At 38.3% G+C, this 23,516-nt stretch overlaps 1 protein-coding gene across 1 annotated transcript in view; it reads left to right on the forward strand.

Moving 5' to 3' along the window:
- Positions 1 to 23,516, forward strand: part of SUCLG2 (succinate-CoA ligase GDP-forming subunit beta) — a 215,016-nt gene that overhangs the window by 43,239 nt on the left and 148,261 nt on the right. The window contains exon 2 of the mRNA XM_039482509.1: positions 751 to 892. Coding sequence (XP_039338443.1) covers positions 751 to 892 — 142 coding nt within the window. The remainder of the gene's footprint in view (positions 1 to 750; positions 893 to 23,516) is intronic.

Here is a 23,516-nt window from a genome sequence, read left to right on the forward strand (position 1 = left end):
CCTCCAGCCCCCCCCCCCTCCTCCGCTCACCCATGGTATATATAATGCATACACATATGTATAATTATGTGTGTGTAAGTATGAATAATTTGTAAACCTTGTATGGTAAGGTTGGGAAGTTTTCTTCTGCTGCTACTCCTGGACTCATATGGCCACACTGGTAGTTTGCTAGTTCCTTTAACAAAAGGTCACTAAAACAGAGCCAATCAGGAATAGCTGCCAAACCTTTTAAAATGTGTTGGGATTTATTATTACTTTGAAAATTTAACCCTTAATTGATTTTTTTTCCTACTCAGATGTACAGTGTGTATATAGTGTCTGAGAACATTGTTGTACGTAAGACAACTATTTAATATGTTGTGGACTTTAAACTAAAGCAAAGAATATTTTTTATTAATGTAGCAATTTTATAATAGTATTCTTAGGTAGCACAGAAATGCATAAAACCATAAATATACTGTAGAAATCAAACCTAGTACATTTGAAAACCTCTGTTGATTTAAATAAGAGAGACACATCTAGCCAAGATCACCCTGTGAGCCTTGTGCAGCATTTTAGTATCTTTGATAGGTTTCAGAATGTTTTAGCCACACATTATGGCATTTCCATAAAATGATGCACATTCTTCCATTTCTCCTAAATAATTTTGTTTATTGTTAGTTTGAGGTGACCATGAGGCTTAATAGTTCAGTTGACTGTTGCATGAACTGTTCATAATGAGCATTTTGTTATTTCTCTTTATTTCTGTAGGCTGTTCAATTAACCCCGAAACGATGGCTGAACCTGCAGGAATACCAGAGTAAAAAACTGATGGCAGACCATGGGGTTACAGTTCAGAGATTCTTCGTGGCTGACTCTGCGAATGATGCCCTGGAGGCTGCTAAGAGACTAAGTAAGTTGACTAGTAATGGGTGATATCTGCTTCACTAGATACCAGCCTGGAAAATAAATTGCCTTGTAATAAGTTATATTAGTTGCACACAATCTTAAATTTGATGTTTATTGTAGAGGTTTGAAATATCATCCAGTCAATAAGTGCTTGTTTCATTGCACATGTGAAGCGAGCTTTATAACAGCAATATTTTTCAGAGCGTGGTTTTATTTCCACCATAATGTTATTTTGTAAACAGCATATAACATGGAGTCTTTAACATTGCTTATGTCAGTTTTAATACATTCAGAATCAAGATTGCAACATTATGAGTGGCTGCTATAGAAATCATTTTGATGTCATGAGCAGGGTCATGACTTCGGGAGCAAGGGACAGAAACAGATGAACATCTTTTAAAAAACAACCACCGTGTTTTCAAACAAAACTCTGTTCTAACAAAGGAAGAAAACAAGTGTCAATAAAATTACTTTTAAACAGATTTATATTTGTGTATAGTGGGTTTGTTCATATGTGGAATCTGAGTCACATAAAGGAGTGACAAAAGGTGTGTGACAAAAGCCAGGAAAAGAACCCAGATGTGCTAAATCCAAATTCTATGCTTTGTTCATATTCTCTATCAACATTGTGGCATACCTGCGGGAAGAATTTGGCACAGAGTATTGAAGTACACAGAGTTCCTGTGTCACAGGGACTTCAACTCAAACATGACAGAGTAGCAGTGTTATTCAAAGAGCATGTGGTTTGGTAAATCACCCCACTTTTAAGCATTTTTTAAAAATCTATTAGTAGATATTTCTATTTGATAGCAGCTTTTCCTTTTTTTTTTTCTACTCACAGTTCTTAATCAGAACAGATTGGCACCACAGCCATCATATTACTCTTGGATAGTCTATTTTCCAGAAATAGTCTGTTTAGCAATAAAAAGCTGTTTTTTGTCTGATATTCTGTATGCATTCATTTTCTGATATTCATAAGCTATTGTACAATAAATGTACCGTTTAGGTAAATATTCTCAAATCTTGCACAGAAGAAAGTAAATTAACATGGTTATATAAGAGACCTGAACTGACCTCCAGGATCTAGATGGTATTAATACAATGGTGTGGTGAATCGCTTAACATCATTAGAATTGTGGACTTTTCAGTAATTGAAACTAATTTAAACCTTTTGATGTTGACAGAAGTATTAAACCCTATTTTTAAAATTCATTTCAAATGAACATTAAATGTTTCCATTTTGGTCATTATGCAACTTAAACGGACAATGATGTGACGTATTAGGTGTCTGATATATATGATTTTTAAAAAATTGTCTGAATAAGAAGCCCTTTTGTAATACCCATACATGTTTGTTGTTGAAACCAGTTAGGTTTAAAGCTAGGTTTTAAAGCATGGCTTGTCTCAAAGTGCAGATTTTATCGTGATTTGTTGTGCAGTATTTTAGCTTGCTGATTATGTGCTTCAGATTCTTACTGTCAGCAATCTCTATCTAAAAAGTGCACCTTAATATTAGAATAGCTTGGAACATGACAATGCAAATGGTAAGGCAGAATACTTCTGTATGCATTCATTTTGAGAATTTTTCAGTGTATTTCAATACAGTAGTCTCATATTAACATGTTTCTGTTCAGCTAGGGAAAGAAATGCCTAGTTGAAAGTATCTAAAATATTAATCTGCCCAATGAAATACTGGAATAACTGAAATAACTTTTTTCAAGATTTGTTCATTGAAATGACCATGCATCCTGTTAGTTTGAATGGACCTCTGGATAGTAAAAATAACTTAAAACTTAAACTAGCGTGAGATCAGATTCTGCCTTGAGTTATTTGTATACAACTTCACTAGGTGCATTGGAATTTGGTCCCAAGTTTGTAATGCAAGTCAATGTCAGTAAATGTGAAGTTTACCTTCCCTGAATTTGTGGAATTCTGATCTTAGATTCTTCTCTGGAGCTTCTTGCTATTGACTATTGACTCTTCTGAGTCAGAATTAGACTGAGAGAAGTTGAGTGAGAAGTGTTCCTTTTTGGACAGTTTCTCAGATCATTGTCTCCATGACAAATGGGAATGAGGATATGGAGGTAGATATTACCACATCCGAGGTAGAAGCCAAACTCGAACAGCTTAATGGGACTAAATCAAGGGGTCCAGATAATCTTCATCCAAGAATATTATATTCTTGAAATTTCAAGCCCATTAGCAAGAATTTTTAATCAATCTGTAAACTCAGGGGTTGTACCGTATGCCTGGAGAATTGCTAATATAGTTCCTATTTTTAAGAAAGGAAAAAAAAGTGATCCAGGTAACTACAGGCCTGTTAGTTTGATATCTGTAGTATGCAAGGTCTTGGAAAAAATTTTAAAGGAGAAAGTAGTTAAAGACATTGAAGTCAATGGTAATTGGGACAAAATACAACATGGTTTTACAAAAAGTAGATCGTGCCAAACCAACCTGATCTCCTTCTTTGAGAAGGTAACAGATATTTTAGACAAAGGAAACTCAGTGGATCTAATTTACCTCGATTTCAGTAAGGCATTTGATACGGTTTCACATGGGGAATTATTAGCTATATTGGAAAAGATGGGGATCAATATGAAAATTGAAAGGTGGATAAGGAACTGGTTAAAGGGGAGACTACAACAGGTCGTACTGAAAGGTGAACTGTCAGGCTGGAGGGAGGTTACTAGTGGAGTTCCTCAGGGATTGGTTTTGGGACCAATCTTATCTAATCTTTTTATTACTGACCTTGGCACAAAAAGTGGGAATGTGCTAATAAAGTTTGTGGATGACACAAAACTGGGAGGTTTTGTCAATACAGAGAAGGACCCGGATATGATACAGGAAGATCTGGATGACCTTGTAAACTGGAGTAATAGTAATAGGATGAAATTTAATAGTGAAAAGTGCAAGGTCATGCATTTACAGATTAATAAGAATTTTTGTTATAAGCTGGGGACGCATCAGTTGGAAGTAACAGAGGAGGTGGTTGATAACAGGATGACTATGAGTGGCCAAGGTGATATGGCCGTGAGAAAAACTAATGCGATCTTGGGATGCATCAGGCGAGGTATTTCCAGTAGAGATAAGGAGGTGTTAGTACCCCGTTATACAAGGCACTGATGAGACCTCATCTGGAATACTGTGTGCAGTTCTGGTTTCCCATGTTTAAGAAGGATGAATTCAAACTGGAACAGGTACAGAGAAGGGCTATGAGGATGATCTGAGGAATGGAAAACCTGTCTTAGGAAGGAGACTCAAAATGCTTGGCTTGTTTAGCCTAACCAGAAGAAGGCTGAGGGGAGATATGATTGCTCTCTATAAATATATCGGAGGAATAAATACTAGGGAGGGAGAGGAATTGTTTAAGCTCAGTACCAATGTGGACACAAGAAAAAATAGATATAAACTGGCCATCAGGAAGTTTAGACTTGAAATTAGACAAAGGTTTCTAATCATCAAAGGAGTGAAGTTCTGGAACAGCCTTCCAAGGGGAGTGGTGGGGGCAAAAGACATATCTGGCTTCAAGACTAAGGTTAATAAGTTTATGGAGGCGATGGTATGATGGGATAGCCTAATTTTGGCAGTTAATTGATCTTTGACTATTAGTGGTAAATATGCCCAATGGCCTGTGAAGGGATGTTAGATGGGGTGGGATCTGAGTTACTACAGAGAATACTTTCCTGGGTGTCTGGCTGGTGAATCTTGCCCACATGCTCAGGGTTTAACTGACCGCCATATTTGGGGTCGGGAAGGAATTTTCCTCCAGGGCAGATTGGCAGAGGCTCTGGGGGTTTTTTGCCTTCCTCTGCAGCGTGGGGCACGGGTCACTTGCTGAAGGATTCTCTGCACCTTGAAGTCTTTAAACCACGATTTGAGGACTTCAGTAGCTCAGACATAGGTTAGGGGTTTGATACAGGAGTGGGTGGGTGAGATTCTGTGGCCTGTGTTGTGCCCTCTGACCTTAAAGTCTATGATTCTATAATTCCACAATTAATCCTTCTGAAGGCTGCTTTATATTTCATGCTTATTTTGAGAAACATGACTGAAGTTTTATAAATGGATAGTCAAGGCCAGTAAGTTGTTTGGTATCCTAATCGCAGTCATTTTCATAGAGATTACCTATGCTCCTTTTTTAATAAGGTAGCAGTGCAAATGCATTCAAACATTCTATCCCATATTGCTTCTGCCCTTCTTGTTTTAGGAGCTGGATAGAGATATTTAACCCCCAAAAGAAATTTGAAATTCTTTTTTGCTCTGGAGTTCTAGGGAATTTTGTTCTCAATGCAAATCTAGGATACTGTTTTGTAATCCCAAATCCATCCATGCTTTTTACCTAACAGTCGTGATAGTGACAGGTTCCCCAGGCAACACAGGCAAAAATCTGTGCTGTGGTAGTTTTATCAGATAAGACACAAATTCAGCATCCCTGAGACACTCTGTCTGCCATTTCTTAAACTCTTTTTCTCTCTCACAAGTTCACTTTCTACAGTATTGGTTGCAGTAGAGCTATTGTGATATAGCCACCTGCATTTAACTTGAGCAGAGGTGCTATGTGGGTGAAAATTAGGAAAGAGAAAATGGGGGAAAAGAAAAAGATTTATAATAGACAAAAATAAAAGCTTGTCTAAGCTTACTTTCTTGTAAAAATAGATGGGAGTTCATTTGAATAACAGTGTTTTTTGGCATATTCACAATATATTAATGATGTCATTGGTGGTGGCATGTAAATCACAGGAATATTAATCTAGGGAGAAAACTATTGAAAATATTTTTATCATAGAAAGAAAAATAAAATATAAAAGCAGAAACTAATTCTCTGCTAATCCACCTGCAGAATGTGAACTGTATGCAGTGCTATTACTGAACAACACTTTCAGCTACATAAATGTTTCCATCCGTCAATGATAATTTACTCTTTTGTCATTTTATATAATTGCATCAGAAGAATAGAGAGTTACTGTGCAGTAAAGGAATTGTGCTTTACAATATGAAGAACGGTTGCATGTTGAAATGATTGACATACTCATTGATCCATTTAGTAATTAACAGTATCCTCCTCATCATTCCCCATGTTGTGCTGTCATTTTGTCATAAGGTGTGGTTTGAAAATCCAGCAGCAAGAACATAAGTTCTGATGATGGTATATTACATTACAGTTGCAGATCAGTGTCACATTTATCTGTTTTATGTTCAGTCACTTCACTAGCATTGCTATCACTTGAGGTTATCCCACAAAGGGCACAATAAAAAAGATTTACTTAACTGAATAAGAGTGGGCCAAATGGCCCACCAAAAACTGCCTGCAAATCGAAAAGGAAGAACCTACAAGAGACACCAAAAAGTTCAAAAAAGGAAGTGACCTGATTAGAAAGTTATCACAAGAAGGCTTGGAGGCAGCTTTGGACGGTCTTTGATCGAGATGTACAGGGAGGTATTCCAGAGATGGAATTTCTGAAGTGAGTAGCTCCTAACCCCAAACCTGGTCCTTGTTCAGACTTCTGGCTAGAGAACAAAGGCATTGCACTCTGATAAGCAACTTTTTATGATTATTACGCAGGTATATGAAGAGTAATGATAAGTATTATATCATGTGACATATGGTAACCACCCTCAACTTAATGTGCTGGGTCTTTTATTAAAAATTGGATTATTTTCAGTTTTTCAAACACTTACCCACGCATTTCCAGGTGAAAAATAAAAGCTAGTTGTCACAGCACGAAATATCCATTTACAGACTCTTTAACCTCTGTTGAAATGGAAGGACGACAGACCAGTAGCATGAACCCAGGAGAAGCATGTTCTCTTAGATGCTCTGACAGGATTAAAAGTATGTGAGTAAGGAAGGGTTCGAATCTGATCCTGTATTAACAATTAGTATGAGACTATTGCACTTTATTCACAGAAAAATTACATGACTTGACCAAGTACAGTGTGTTGGAAAGACTGCAGTTCCCCCATGCCATACTGCTGCAGCTACGGCCAACAAGCAAACTCCACCTGGATTCCTCTGTTTATTATAGGCGGCTGGCAACAGAGCCAGTTGTGGAACAGGCTTCCACACTTGTTTCAAAAATAGTCAGAGACTGTTGACCTCCAGGGATTGTAGCCAGGCTCACCTCTTCTCTTGGGTAGCTGAAGAGAGCGGGTCCTGATGAGGGTGATGTTTAAGGGAGATGGAGGCTTGATGGTGGTTTCCATATGGCTTTATTTTTGTCACACTGTTTTTAAAAAAAAAAAGTCAATGTAGTAATTGGGCCACAGATGTATGTATTACAAAACTGAAGGAAATAAATGAAAAACTGAAATTGTGTAGTATTACACCATTGTCTTAAAAGTCCCATAAAAGAATGGCATAAGAAATACCTTTGTCAGGTAACATCTCTAAATCCTATGTCATGGTTTTTTTTTCATGTGTGTTGAACTGGACGGTAAAGACAGTTATTTCAATCGAATATCAGTGTTAGTACTTAATGAATTTGTAAGGACTATAGTAATTACCGGAGCTGTTTTTCCCTCCTTTACTGGCCATGAGGATACTTAGGTTTGTTTGTAGATGTCTGTTATTGCTGACATGTTGCATCTCATTTTCATTTAACCTAGAAACTGCTTTAGTTTAATAAGAAAAACTGATGAGGTAATGTGACATTTTATTTTTTAGTGATATATCTTATGAAATAAGAGAAGATAGGTGAAGTAACTTAAAATTTAGTTCACTCCAAGTCCTAGTCTACAGTTAAGTCACACTCCTAATGAAACATTTATTTTTTTTTGGCAACATTTCTGTAGTGGCGAAAGATCTAGTGACAAATAATTATACTGGCAAAAAAAAAGTCATTCTTTCACTCAGAGAACTGTTTGTAAGCTATACTGACAAATGGACTTGTTTGCTGGTATAAGCTTGTCTACACTGGGTTTTGCTGGCCTAACTGCATGGCAAACTCTTAAGTGTAGACAAGGCCTCGGGTCTCAGTGAAATTGAAGTAGTGTGCACCAAATTCCTCTGATATAGAGGATAATTCTGTAAGGCATTGAGCCATGAAACTTTAATCTTTCAGCTTCCTCTTTTGTTTTATGGCTGTATTTCAAACCCTAATAAACCACTTAGACAAAGGCATTATACACACATATGTAAAAGGATAAGTCTTTATACGATAATTGGGTATTAGCAGTTCTATTGTACCTCTGTTATGGTAAATACTTTCTAACATGAACATTAATAGTAATTTCCTTGGAAAGATTTTGAAAACATATTAATAATACAGAATGCAATCTAGAAGGGATTTTTAAATAAGTTAAAAGATCAGTAGTTTTTTCCAGCAAGATAAGCATGGCAGATGTCAAGAAAATTTAAGTGACATAATTCATATTGACTTCCAAGGGAGTTTTGCAAGGCAAGGAACACAGAACTGGGCTCAAATGATTTCGTTGCTTTTTCATACTAAACAATTCTCAGGTGTAACTATTGTAGAGGAGGCACTATTTGCAGAATGCCAGAAAATTCAGCATTATGTAATTTTATGTTTCAAGTCAAGATTTCTAAGTTTCCAAAAGAAACAGATTGTAATATTTTCACATATACCACAGTCTTGCTTGGTCTGCCTTGTAAAGAAACTCAGTGGATAAACAAACTACCTCAATTAAGGACCTCTCTTCAACACAGAACAAGCTGAGGGATTTGAGAGTCTGTTGTTTGTGTGAAATACTATATATGATCCAAGTATTAAAATACAGACTTTGTGTTTTCATGCTTTTCTATATATTGGGGACAAGTCTCTTCTTCTGAAAAGGAAGGAGGAGATGGATGAGCTGTGGATGATAAGCTAAAAATAGCATTATTAAAAATATTTGATATGTAAAAATCAAACCGTTTCCAAGGATCTTCAGGAATTAGATGCTGCAGTCATAATAAGATCCATTGTAAGAAACTTTACTCAGTGGTAGATTCTGCATTTGATTTTACTGGGTGTAAGCTGTCATTGCTTCATGAACACCAGCTTGCCACTTGCAGAACAAAATAAGTCCTCTGGTTCAGCATGCTCAATCTAAGTGTCACAGGAGTGGACTGTCTTTATTATGCCTTTGAGTGATAGTAATGTATTGATGTCATGTAATGCTTGCTGACCAATAGTACTCAATACTGCAAATTCAGAATTGTGAACCATCTATGCTATGTATGGATTAGACCAGAGATACTCAGACTTCAGTGGTTCAGGAGCCAAATTAGCAATCAACATTACCCTAAAGAGCCTCACTACTGTGAATTCATTGTTTCATTTACTCTCTCTCTATATACACACACTATAATATAAAATAAATATATAGATTATTATCACAGCAAAATGACTGATCAAGTATTTTCTCAACTACAGTTGGTTAATAGCATGGTAAAAGCATCTTTATTGTTTGTTAATTAAATCACAGTATTTTGAAATCATGTGTTGCAAAGAGCCGCAGGAGACGCATTAAAAGAGCCACTTGCGGCTTGTGAGTCTGTCTGAGCATTACTGGATTAGACTGTCTAAAATTTAAATATATAGAAGCATCATTTTAAATCACAAAAAGTGTATGTCTGAGATGTTTGTGCAGAAGATATGTTATAGGGTACAGGAGGAAATTTCACAGGAGTTGTGCCACCCAGTATTTGAAGGGCGTATAGAGTGAAAAACATAGGCAATACTTATCGGAGAAAATGCTGTGCTGAAGTGATTCTGAATGCCACACGGTAACTGGCTGATCTGAAGGTGTCACATTCTTAGAATTAAAAGGATGGTGGTGGTGTTAAGGCACAAGACTGTGAAGTTTGGAAACTGGATTCCGTTCTTTGCTGAACCATAGACTTTCCTCTGATGACGATGACTATTAAGTTGTCCTACAGCATAAAATTCACCTTTGTGCAAAAGGCATCATGTAAATCCTTCAAATGGGGCTCAAGTGGGCTGTAGGTGGTGCATAGGCCAGCGTGGATTTGATTTAAATCATCACTGATTTTAATCATGGTTTAAATCAGCGAGCAGGGAACCTTGATTTAAATAATTGAATTTAATCTTGTTTTGCATATGTATTTTTTAGCTATTTTCCTGTAGAAAGGTTGATTCTCCTTAGTTGGTAAACATAAAAAAGATTTATTTGCAACTAAATGCAGTTTTTATACTAGACTAAATTTGGGATTTCTTTTTTGCTAATCAGAAGGCTACACTATATCGCTACGTATTTTAAGTTATTACATAAATTACTATACATTTATTCAGATTCTCAATTTTTATATTTTTTGATGTTAGAAAATGGTGAAAAAGGCATTTCTTCTTTACTTATGATTTGTGTAAAACGGCATTTGGATGGAGATTCGACTTCTATTAAAAATGCACAAAATATTTTATTACTTAAATAATACCCGAAAGTTGGTGGATAAATAAGTGGGAGGAAAGTAAGTTAATCAAAATGTGTTTTGCATTTAATCCTTTCTGATTTATTAAATAAAGGAAGTACCTGTAGTTAGTGAATTGAACTGATTGCTTCTGTTATCATGTCCTTCAAGAATTTAGAACTAGTAGATCTCATCTTTTCACATCTCATTTTTGTTTATATATTGGGAGACAGAAACAAGCTTTCCTGCTTTTTCAACTCCCAGTCATTGTCTTAGCTATTGAACTGAGCTAGTTGAGGAAACTGAAATGAAGAAAATATTCTCTCTGCATCTGCAGTAGAAACTTATGCTGTCAGAAGCTGATTTAGCATTTCAGAGGGGTGAGTTTTGCCCATAGTGAGCTATTCCTACATTCTCACACAAGTCTTTTTGTCTGGATCTCAGTTTAGTTATAACAATACTTCTGGTGCTTCTATACCAAGAGAAGATATTCTTTATCTCCATTTCATCATACATGTTCTTCCATGTATTTATGATTCAAGATACAAAAAAACCCAAACCCCTCTCTGTTTATATAACACTCTCTCTCTCACATGCGTGTATGCACACGTGTTCTTTGTAGCTTCTGTAGGCCAACCATATTGCATGCACCAGGGGCTCTTTACATTCCTCCATTGCGACCTTCCCGCAACTTCCTCCACTGCGGCCTTCCCCCCACTTTCCCATCTCATCTCCTTTTATTTCAGGGATGCCTGTAATCCTCCACATCCTTCCTCATACGGGGGTTATGTCCTATGCCCCCATTTCTTCCTTTCCCCCATGCCTGGGTTTCTTTGTGTCCCCTTATTCACACCTCCAGTATATGCCAGGGATTCTATGCGACCTGCATATCCTGTTCCCTCTGCATACCAGTATCCCCAATTCCCCACCCCCTCAACCACCACCACCAGGAGTTCTGTGTGCTGTTCATTCTCCCCTTTCCCTCATCCCTCCTTCTGCACCATGGCAGGGTCTTCGTGCCTCCCCCCCCTTCCCTCTCTGCTAAATGACAGGGTCTGAGAGTCCCTGCATCTGAAGATTTATCCTCTTGGAGACCAAGGAATCACTAGCCAATATCTTAAACAAAATTTCTCTCTTCAAGGAGTGTTTCAGAAATCCATATTTTAGGTCAAATATTGAGAGGAACTCTGTGAAAGATTGTTTTCCCCTCAACTGGGATTGGTCCTTTTCTGATAGGGCCATAGAAAATTATTTTAAGTATTTATTATCTGTATTTCCTGACACCTCCAGAGCAACGCAACCGTGGCACCCCAGCGGCTTTTACTATATATAAATAATAGTCATTTTTACTGTAGAGTACATAACTTACTTTTCTTTGGGGACTGTTCACTATACAAGGAAAGAAGAAAGTTCTGTTTAGTGTGTGTCTAAAGTCTATTGAATCATGAAGGAAGTGGAAGGTAATTTCTATCAAGAAGCAGAGGCGGGGAAGGGGAAGCACAGTCTCCTGCCATATTTTAATTCCTCTCTGACACTTCCTTTACTTCTTTAGCATGATATTGGCAGTCCTGACACAGTAGTTCAGGTTAAAAAGAAAAAGGAATGAAGTTGTACAGGGAAGTCAGACTACAACATGTAAAACAGATCAAGCAGTACAGCCAGCTGAGTCGATGACAGAAGAGTGGAGGAGAACAAGCTGGTTAAAGGGAACTTTAATGACATATGGATAGTCTCTATTGTAGGATACTCACAAAGGAACTCTTCATAATATAACACAGCTTTCATCTGAAACCAAATGATCACATTCTTTCAGACAGCTGAATAGAAACAACGCTCTTGATTGCCTCAGAAATTTCAAATTATAGTATCTGTTTCCTTTGCACTAATAGATTAGAAGAAATGTTTGGAATAAATGCAGACAATACTTTATTTACAATATTTCTTCAGAAGCCACTCAAGTTGACGCATGACCAAACTGAAGGCCAACTTCTGACTTCATATGCACACACAGCACCCACTGACTTCAAATGGATTTGACCACTTGTATCAGAGAGATGCATTTTGTCTTTAGGGCATTAGGGATCTAAAAGAGCATTTAAAGAATTTTCAGCCCTCTATCTACATTTGTGTAAGCCCAAATTCAGATATTAAAGAAAACAGTGCAGGATCATTATGAGATTAAAGTTAGTCTAGTATCAGATGACTAAATATTGTTTCACATAGGATGTGGTTCAAACGACATCTTCAAAAACGTGGACTGAATACTCTTGTGGAAAGAAATGTTATACTAAGAGCCTCTGTTCTGTTCTTTGAGCGGTATACCCTTTTATCTTGACATGAGTACAGAAAGCGTGCCTTGGGTCTACAGCTGAAAGATTTGCTGAGTTCTAACTCATGCAAAATCTACAGAGATGGAATACAGTGGAGGCTGTATTTTCCAATAGATTTGGAGCCAAACAAAATGAGGCCTTATGCTCAATTCAGTGGCATTTCTTAATCTGTCTGTGTAATGCAATTACCCAAGGTGGATACAAATTGATGATTAAAAAAAATCATGTTTTTTGTTTAAATCAGGTTGTTTTGATTTTAATCAGATTTTTATTTAAATTAGTTTTTTTTAAAATAAACATTAAAATTAAATTTGAAATGGACGCCTATGTTAAGGCCTAAGCTTATTAAAATCATTTAAATTAAATGCAAAAAATTAATATTAATCAGTACTTATTTGCTGCCACCTTTAAAGAAAGTCAAACCACTAAACTGGTGGAAGTCACTGGCTAAGGACCGGGAACGGGGGTGTGTGGAAGTGCTAAATCAACTTCTGACAGCAAAAGCCTCTTCTACAGGTGCAGAGAGAATATTTTCTTCATTTCAGTTTATTCAAGTAATTCAGTTTAATGACCAGTTCATTCAAAGTTAAGAAACCAGTTGGAAGCTGAACATGTAGGAAAATTTATTTTCCTTTTGCAATCTATGAATAAAAACTAGATCATGAGAGGATGAGATCTACTAATTCTAACATCTTGAAGGGTATGGTATAACCGGCAACAATCAGTTCCATTTACTAGCAGAGAATGCTTCCTTTGTTTAATAAATCAGTTTTAAATGCAAAACATGTGTAGATAAACTTTTTATAAATGTATCAAGCACATTTTAAGGTAGTTTTATTTATTAAAAAATTAAAATGCTATTTTTGTGCATTTTTAATTGAATTCAAATGTCCAGTCAAACAGAGTTTGACACAAATTACTCCTGAGGGAATTCTGCATCAAAAAAAATTAAAATTATGTGCACAATATTTTAATAATCTGCAAAATTCTGCAAATTTTGTCAAATAAATGTGGCTCCAGTATGGCACACGCTACTGGCTGCATTGAGGTGGGAGATCACCCTGAAGCTCCTCCCTCCCCCCACCCCAGTACAGGGACTCAGCAGTAGTCTGCGTCTGGCTGTGACACTGTGTAAGGGGTTGGGCCTGCCCCAGAAACACCCCGGGGCCCTGTCCCCCTGTGCCAGACGCTCAAGGTGTGGGTGGGCAAGCTCAGCCCAGCAGGATCCAAGTGTGGAGGGCCTTAGTGTGGGGGGGGATCCAAGTGTGGGGTGAGAGGTTTCTGTGTGGGGCAATCTGGGGGTGCGGGTAGCTCAGTGGGAGATCTGGATGCACAGGGGTTCATTGGGGGGTTCCAGGGGATGCAGGTGATTGGTGCTCGTCACCGTGAGGGTTCGATGGGCCTGCTTAATGGGGGAGCCCCAGCTGCTGCTGAGGGGATGCTGCATGCTGGGCTCCCACTTCTCCTCACGATTCCCCTATCCCCTTTTCTTCCCCATCTCATTCCCCTCCCCCACCTTAAAAACATGGAAATCAGAAATGAAAGGGAAAGTCTTTAATATTCATTGCCATTTTCACATTGCCATTGATGCAGTTGGGTAACACTCCAGAAAGCATTCATTTTAATTTCCAGTGAATACTGAAAAGCAATACACCCTTCAGTTTCAAATACAAAAGAATCAGATTATATAGGGCAAAAAAAGTTGCAATACATTTTAATGTACACAGGTCTTCCATTCTGGCCTTTTACTTCCATGGGCCAAATTGGGGGGAGGTGGGAGGAAGAGGGAGGAGTTGTATTCTTTTAAACACGATCCACTAATTTGTATCAAAATTAGATGCTACTAGGAGTTGATTGTGCAGATCTGCGATCTCTTTTTTAAATACATCCTTTGATGTTTGTGGAATAGTTAAATGTTGAAAACTAACTTATTGCCATTGGACATCTGAGTTGCCTACCATCAGGCATTGATAGGAGTGGGTCATTTGCATTGATTTTGTTTCACGGTTGCACGGTTTTCTTCTGAACTAGCATTTGAGGCGTGGGCTACACTTAAAACTTAGATCGACATAGCTAGTGTGATCAGGAGTGTGAAAAATCCACACACCTGAGTGCCATAGCTATATTGACCTAACCCCTGGTGTAGACACAGCTAGGTCGATGGAAGAATGCTTCCATCATCGACCTAGTTACCAACACTTGGGGCAGTGGAGTATCAAAAACCCTTTCTGTCATTGTAGTCTGCGTCTATGCATAACCGGGTCACAAGTGTGTAGCTACAGTGCCGTAGCTATGCTGCTGTAGCACCTATAGTGTAGATATGACCTTTTTCTTTCTTTAATAGAAAGCTGAGTTTCTGCAGAAAAAGATGGGATGCTGGAAAAAAGAAGTGCTGGGTCATTGACCTTCTGTGGTCTGGTCCATTTTGAGCCCTGTATTTAATCCTTCCCTTACAGTGCTGCTTTGCCATTTAATTTAAACATGGATGAAAGCAGCTTCCAGAAGCTTCATTGAATGATTGAGTGATTTAATTAAGAGAAAGTAGGTAGCTGAAGAGTTCAAAGCAGGTAAGTCCAATACTAATTCAAAGCATGTCTGCTCAGTCAGTGGTCATTTTATCCCGAATAGAATACGCTATTCTGACCAATCTTGAATATTGTTGAATTAGTTTGGTCTGGAAAAGACGCTGGTATGTGTGTAGATATTCCTAATGCTTTGAATTCTCATTAACCTTTTGGTTAACAGTATTGATAATATCCAATAGCTACACCTCTTACAAGAAGAAAAGTGTTTCCACAAATGTGGGGCCTACTTCTCAATACAGAGCATTGCTGTCATGATTCAGTGCTTCTTAACTGCAGTCTTTAATATAAGATCCCTTTTAAACTCAAAATACTGTGAAGTTCCCAAAGAATCTGGATAGCTAGAATTTTCCACATGACTGAGAACATCTCCCTGTAACGAATTATATAGAATGATTGCTCCACTGTTGCTATTTAACCCGTGTAACAAACTGCCTACAACTCACATAATGCTGGACAATTCTTGTTTGGTTTAATGTTCAAATTCTTGCAGTTTGGTGTGAAACAGTTAGGCATGAAATAACCTGGGACTGTTCTTCCTGTGAAATGTGATCAGTTTTGATAATATTGAGGGTACTGCTGAAGCATCTGGTTTTCCAGTTAAAATATTCACCGCTACACATTTAGCAGGTATTTTGGCGTGAAACAGTTAGGCATGAAATAACCTGGAACTGTTCTTCCTGTGAAATGTGATCAGTTTTGATAATATTGAGGGTAGTACTGGAGCATCTGGTTTTCCAGTTAAAATATTCACCACCACACATTTAGCAGGTATTTTGGGCATTTCTGTGTAGTAACCTTTTTCATGAAGATGTGGGCAGAACTTTTTGAATAAATAGTTTATTTGACAAAAAATGAAGTTTTGGCCATCCTAAACCCTTCCCAAATTTGACATGAGACATTTCAGCCATTCACAAAACAGCCAGATGCCCAGAAAGGGATGGTGGTGCTGTTCCTGCCCCGTTATAACCTTTAGCCATTCATCTGGGACGTGAGAGACCCAGATTCAAATCCCTGCTCTGGAACAAACCCCAAATGCACTTTTCAGTTCATGAAGAATTCCAAAAATGTTTAGATTTGGTTTAATCCAAACCAATTTTTTGCCGATTCTTCCCCCATGCCCTCCAGAACTGCCACTGAACTGGAAAAATCAGCTATTTTCCCCAGCTATAGTTCCATTCCATAATTTATTTTTAATACCAAGTATTTATTTTCCCCACAACTCTGGATTTCATATTCTGTGGGTGGTGAAACCAGGGAGCAACTCAAGTGGTTCTACAGTTCTCCCGCCCCTCCTCAGTAATCTAATCCTCTTCCTTTGCAGTCACTCTGTTACCTCGTCTCTTCCTTTGAATACTGGCTCTTCCTGCATCTCGTTCAGGTGATTCATCCTCTGTTTCTGGGCCCCACAGTTTGCCCCTGCCTATATCTCTGTTCTCATTTCCTCTTGCTCCCTTCCGCATTCCCCTTGCTTGGTCCAAGCCCTTTCCACTACACCCCTTTTGTAGTCTTCTCTCCTCTGGTGTTTGTTGGTTTCTTTGTTACCCCTATACTTGGGAAAGTCTCCTCCCTTTTTAGTGCTAAACGACTTACCCCTGGCCCTTCATATCCTTCCTTGAGCCTTCTTCCTACTGATCCTGCAATAATTCTACACCATCTCCAGATCATGCTGCCACCAAACAGTCTGTCTGTCTGACTGAGCTGCTTCCTCCATGTTTGAGCTACACTATACGTTGCTCCAGGCACAGATGTAAAGTTTCATGCCCGCTGCTGTCACTTCATTACCAATAGTTGTTATTACTAAGGAGAATGGTCTTCTCTTTACATGTTCTCCTTACAATAGCTTGCTGTTGAGCAGCTTTTCCAGAAGAAGAAAGTGTTTTGCTACCCGTGATACATGGAACAGAAAAAGGATTAACATCTCCCTGTCTCTCTACTACTTTCATCATTTAGTGGCACTTTTAAACTGGAATAAGAGTAATGAAAATAACAACCTGCACGGTACTGTTATTTACGCTAATGTAATTTTTCGAGGGCAGCTGAGTAATCAATATGTCTGTGATCCAATTTATTTACCCCATCTACTGGGAAAACCTCAATCATGGAGATTCAAAGGAGTTACGAAAGGTGTTTAAAGGTTGTTTTTACTGAAGTCTGCTTTACTGAAATGTTGCCACTCCCCCCTTCCCTTTTCCAGGGTGTGACGGGGTTTTCTGTGTTGGTGTCACTTCTGTCAACTTTTTGGAATGTTGCATTTCTGCTGCCTCTATTTTCCCACTTTTTTTCCCTGCACGGCCTCCTTTTTCCCCCTTCAGCTGACCATTTTATGTTGTTGAGCATTGTTTCACAGAGCAATCCGGGACATTGGTCACGAGCGAATTAAGGCAGTGTGGTGTCCTTGGCGCATGCTGCACAGAGTCTCCCTTTGCTTTTCCTTATGCAGTGGCTCCACTCCTGCTGCTACTTGAGGTGGCTAGATAGATCTTCAGAAATCTGAGCATGAAAAAATGCTTGTACGTGTGTGTGCAAAATTCCTGTTGGTCTGGCCGTTGCTCTAACTGCACATGAAAATGACCAATTTAAAGTTGAAATGGCCACTTGTGAGCAGAAAAGTTAATGCATTTGCACAGCTAAATTCTCAAAATCTGCCCCTGAACTTTTGTTACTTAATTGCAATGTGTTTATTTTAAAAGGAGTACCAAAAAAATGTTAGAAAGATTCAGTCTACATTTTGTTGCCAGGATTTAAATCCATCTTTCTTTCAACTTTAAAGTTAAATATTTTTGCATTTAATATTTTAAATATAAGATTCTTCAAAGGGTGATAGAAATGGAGTTAATTTTAAATGCTTGGTTAAAAGTAAAACAGAACAACCATTTGTACTTTTTGTTAGAAAATGATATGTGAGGCAACAGTAAGCAAAGTTCAAGTATGCTTTTGGTGTTTTGTGTTTTATAACCATTTTTAGTCATCAAATGTCTTCATATTCAGTAGATTTATAGTAATATGAGTAATAGGTAGGGGGCTAACAAATCAAAATCTCATTTCAGATGTTTGACACTAATGTTGTGCTGACTTATTGTTTTCTGTGTTGGATTTCTGATCAAATTATCAAAATAACTGCTTGGAAGAAACAAAACAAAGAAAAAAATCAGTTAGAAATGGGATACTCAATTTCATATTTTATGTGTCATAGAAAGGATTCTTAGCTGTTAAATATATTTATTAAATAAATATTTAATATATTTATTACAAAAACAAAAAAACAAAGTTACAGAAAGCATAGTTCTCAACATAAAAGTATAAAAAGGCATGTAAGAAATACAAGACGTTACTAAAAGAAGTCAGGTACAAAGTGACTTTATTCCCCACTTGTCCTGCCATATTTTACTGTTCAAGATAGTCCTGCAGCTGCAACAATAACCAGATGCATAATTGAGAAGCAGCTGCATGAAATTTTCATTTTTTTAATGCATAAAATTAGAAGCATTAGACAAGCTTTATGTATAATATGGAAAACTAAACAACATTGTTTTCTGTGCACTCTTAGCAGCTGTTTAGGAGAGAGAAATTACACCTTCTACATTGCTCAGTAGCCATCTGTTTTAAATTGATTTGGGGCTGATTATTATTAAAGTCAGAAAATGCCTATTTTTGGTGGGGTGGGGTTTTATTTTGGCTTAATTTGGAAAATGTACAGATATTAGTTTTGTTTTCTTTTTAGTTTGTAAAGCCTTATTGTAATACTCGTTTGTGACATTGGGGGAAATTTCTGAACCCTCCCCCAGCTTCCCACCCACCCAGATCATAGTGACCCCATTTTAGCAGTGTACTTCAAGCAGATTGCTGTCTCTCAGGCTGTGTGGTTACTCCGAGTTGTGACAGAAATGAGTCTTGGTCTGTTTTTTAAAACTCTGTGTTCTTTATCTCCTAGCTGACCGTGTACATTCCCAGGTGTACATGGATAAGAAGTTTCCTAATGGCATGAACTACAACAGTACTGAAAGAGATGTCAGATTGTTTTGACATCCATTTCATTGTCACTTTTATTTTACTGAATTATATAGACAAGATGTAAAGTAATGGTTATTGTCCTGAAGCCAGCCTTTAACTTTTGAGTGCTCTCTCCTTTAAGACAGCTCTATTTATTTCATTTTAAGCCTGATCTCTGTATTTGTACCTTTTTTCCAAAATAAAAATATTTTTGGCAGCATGCCTCCATTTTTTTTTAAAAGCAGTTCACCTACTAAACAGTGTCAGAAAAATGCATCTCCAACCCCCAATCACATCAGTCAGTGGTAAAGGTTAGATCCGTCAAAATGTTACTCATGGGCCTGATTCTGTGCCAGTGTAACTCCTGTGATGGCAAGGGAGTTGCACTGCTGTAAAATCAGAGAATAGTTGCATTGAATGTATTGGGACTGCTTGTAGAAGATTGGCCTCTAGGGTGGATGAATCTTACACCACCCCATGAAGGTCACCAGAGTTCTTTTGAACTCCGGTACTGTGACGTAAAAATGGATTAATTGAAATGAGAATTTGGAGTGAAAATTTTGTTTAATTGAAGTCAGTGACGGATATCTCAGTGACTTCGTTGGGGCAAGGATTTCACTCTTCACCCTCAAAGGCGATTGAACCAGTGGGGTTAATTCCAGAGGCAAGGGTCCTCCAATAACAACTCCCTGCCACCAGGGTGTGTGTGAGAGAGAGAGAAACAGTGAGTAACTTTGTTAGTTTGATGCCACTTGGCCTACTTTTGTTATTTCTAGCACAAGTACAGTAGACTCGTTGCTTTCGAGGTGTTGGTGTTAGAGTATTATCTTGAGCACTGGACTAGAGATGAAGAGATCTCAAAGTTTTTCCAGCTCTGCCACATGTTCACTTTGTGACCTTGAGCAAAGCACTTAGGCCAAAACTTTGATCTCATGGGGTTTAACAGCCATTATTTTACAGATAATGGAATTTCAGCACAAAGAGGCTGAAGACCAGATTATCAGAAGCGTCAGCTAACTTTGAGTACCTCAGTGTTTGGGTCCCCAACTTGAAATAAATGGACACAAATCAGACATTAGGAATGGCAATATACAAAAACCTGTAGGAGAACACTTCAATCTCCCTGGCCACACAATAGCAGATCTTAAGGTGGCCATCCTGCAGCAAAAAAACTTTAGGACCAGACTTCAAAGAGAAACTGCTGAGCTCCAGTTCATCTGCAAATTTGACACCATCAGCTCAGGATTAAACAAAGACTGTGAATGGCTTGCCAATTACAGAACCAGTTTCTCCTCCCTTGGTTTTCACACCTCAACTGCTAGAACAGGGCCTCATCCTCCCTGATTAATCTAACCTCGTTATCTCTAGCTTGCTTCTTGCTTGCTTATATATACACACCTGCCCCTGGAAATTTCCACTGCTTGCATCCGAAGAAGTGGGTATTCACCCACGAAAGCTCATGCTGCAAAACGTCTGTTAGTCTATAAGGTGCCACAGGATTCTTTGCTGCTTCAACTTGAAACATGTATGACCTGACTTTTCAGCTGTTACTAAGCACCCACAGCTCCCAGTGACTACAACTGAGTGTCTGAAATTAGTGGACACTTCTGAAAATTTGGCTTTTGGTCTCTTTGTGCTTCAGCTTCTTCATCTGCAAAATATCTGTGTTTAAACCCCATCTGAACAAAACTTTAGCACTCAGTGCTTCATTGCTAAGAACCGTCTTGTGGTGAGGATGGATGCATTCTGTTCAGTATCTAGTCACAAACCTACTGCATTTTAGTGGTTTCCTGTGGTCTTAATTTATACACCAGGTAGGCTCTGGAATGCCATATCCTTGAACTTTGAAAAACCCCAGCAAACTCTGGACCTAATTTCTCCCTCCTGGGGAAAATATCCATTGCAGGGCTCCTAAGGCCAGAAGCTGAGCTGGGGTCCCCTTTTTAAAGCCCTGATTCAGAAAAGAACTTAAGCACATACTTAAGTCTATCCCTATTCAGGACAGCATTTAAGCACATGCTTAACTTTCATTAAAATTGCACTTAAGCGTGTTCTTTAGATAAAGTCCATGCTTAAGTGCAGTCTTGAATAGGGATGTTGTCCTGAGTTGGGGCCTAAAGTAGTAGGTCCCAGTTGGAGAGATAATACAGTTTCAGCAGGTACTATATTTCCTATTTATCTTCCTGCCCTGGTCATCAAGACCAGTGGAAAATGAGGCGCATCCCCTTATCCATGGCACAAACAGTCTCTGCCACACCGATCTGGGACCCACAGAGTGCTGTCTGTGGGAATGCTGCTATAGACACAGCTGATTCTCCTGCTGTGACACAGAGAGATTCTCATGCTAAAGTGTCCCTTCTCTGTACATCTAGGGGATGAATTCAGAAAATTTGGCACAAAAGAAATGTACTTAGCATTGGCTCTGAATGATGAAATGTATACAGTGCATGCAAAAATTGGCTTCTAATTTTTTTTCCCATTTGCAGCAAAGGTATCAATTTTTTGATGAAGCAGTGTATAATGGTTAATTCTGTGTCCTGACAGATACAGGCTATCCTTTTCAAAAACATGCAAATAATTGAGGAGCCCAAGGCTCACTGAAAAGCAATTGGACTTGAGCAGTTTTTAAAGTGTTACTTATATTTAATTAAAGATGTAGGAAGGTATTTTGCCAACATGCACAACTCCTCGATAGTCACACACCTTTCTTTAAAAATAAAAAATAGAACTGCAGCTCTCTTTTAAACAGTTTTGGATGGCTAAGAGTTTGGAGAAAGTAATTTATCAGTGACAGATATCCTATTCTTTTTGACAAGCAAGTGTTGCAGAAGACACTACTCAACACTGAATATAGGTCAGGGTGAGCTGCATCTGGTGGCAGTTATTTGTTTGTCATGAGGCAGACAGAATCTGTCATCGCTGCCCTTGAAGCCATATTTTCTGCCCTTTTACTCTCATGACTTGTCTTAATGTGGGTTCTTTTGGAGTTCTGGGTTGGGGGGGGTAACCCTGGAAAATAACGAACTTTTGTGATTAATATGTGGGGAAAGTTCTCCCAGCTTAAGGGTCTGTTTCAGCACCCATTGAGATCAGTTGGAGGCTTTCCATTGACTTCAGGGGACTTTGGAACAGACTCCTAATGCATTCTCTCCTGCTGTCATGACTGCTTGTATTCAGATTCTATGTCTTAGAACTTCTGTTTAGGGAAGAAAAGTGGTTATTACTGCCACATATTTACTGTATTATGGAGTAAATATCCAGTCAAGAAGAGCCTGTGATTCTGTTTCCAAAGGTAAATTGGACCTGGATAGGTTGCAGTTGTGTTCTGGTACTGGTAAAGAATTTCAGGTACAAATCAAAGTGCCTATAAGTACCTGGTTTTTATTTGTATTCAAGTAGTTAGAGATGCAATGAATGAGGTTTGTGCCTGCAGTTCAGTCTATCCTTATGTATATTTAAATTTTCCATTGCTTGAGCGAAGCGCACTGTGGAATAAAAATGTAGTTCACAACTAAACATTTTATATAATTGTAGAACAAACACTGACATTACTACTTTTTAGTTAGCAGCCCTTAAACATGTGGGAAGACCTGACACACCAGGAAGCAGAAATTCTCTTTGTAGTTCTCTACATGAGCATCGTTACTGTGGTTGTGTTGATGCAGTTGCTGAGCTGACTTGGCATCACAGTAATCAGAAAATCTATCTGCTTACAAGTTCCATAATATAGTCCCTCAATAGAAGGTATATAGCTGGTATTGAACTTAGAATACACTTTATCGAGCAGATTTCTGAGTAACATAAGTAAAACTTGCAATAAGCTGAATAAACCAAGTTATTTTGGTAGCTAGGTCCACAGTGATAATTGAATATGGCATCTCCCAGTTGTCCTTTCTCTATATGTCATCTGCACATTTGACCTTATATTCAGAGGGCCTGTAAAAGATGCTTTTTATGAGAATGCCAGTAGCAAGAATTACATTGCGTTGGCTTGGTAGAAGCACAAATAAGATTTTTCAAGTGGGGCTCGGTGGAAGTGAGGAAAGATTCTGTTCTGCACTATAGCAGCGCCTACAAAGTCTCTTCCAGCAGAACTCTTCCAGATGGTTAACAGCTCAGTGAATCCAGGCTGCCTCTCTTGGAAACTGTTGTTTTTTTCTTCTTGTGAAATTTTCTATTTTTGTGTATAAGACTGCCTGTCTTCATAGTAATATAACCTACTGTATTACAGGTCCTCTCTGTGCTGATTTACTTACGGTATGAGTTTCCTGTAGCTTCCAGATGCAGAGCTTTGTCTCTCTAGCTCAAGCAGTAGCAGCTCATGCTTTTAGCTCTGGAGGTCTCCTATTCAATCCC

This window comes from Mauremys reevesii, linkage group 7, assembly GCF_016161935.1.
Source record: "Mauremys reevesii isolate NIE-2019 linkage group 7, ASM1616193v1, whole genome shotgun sequence".
NCBI classification, from domain to species: Eukaryota; Metazoa; Chordata; order Testudines; family Geoemydidae; genus Mauremys; species Mauremys reevesii.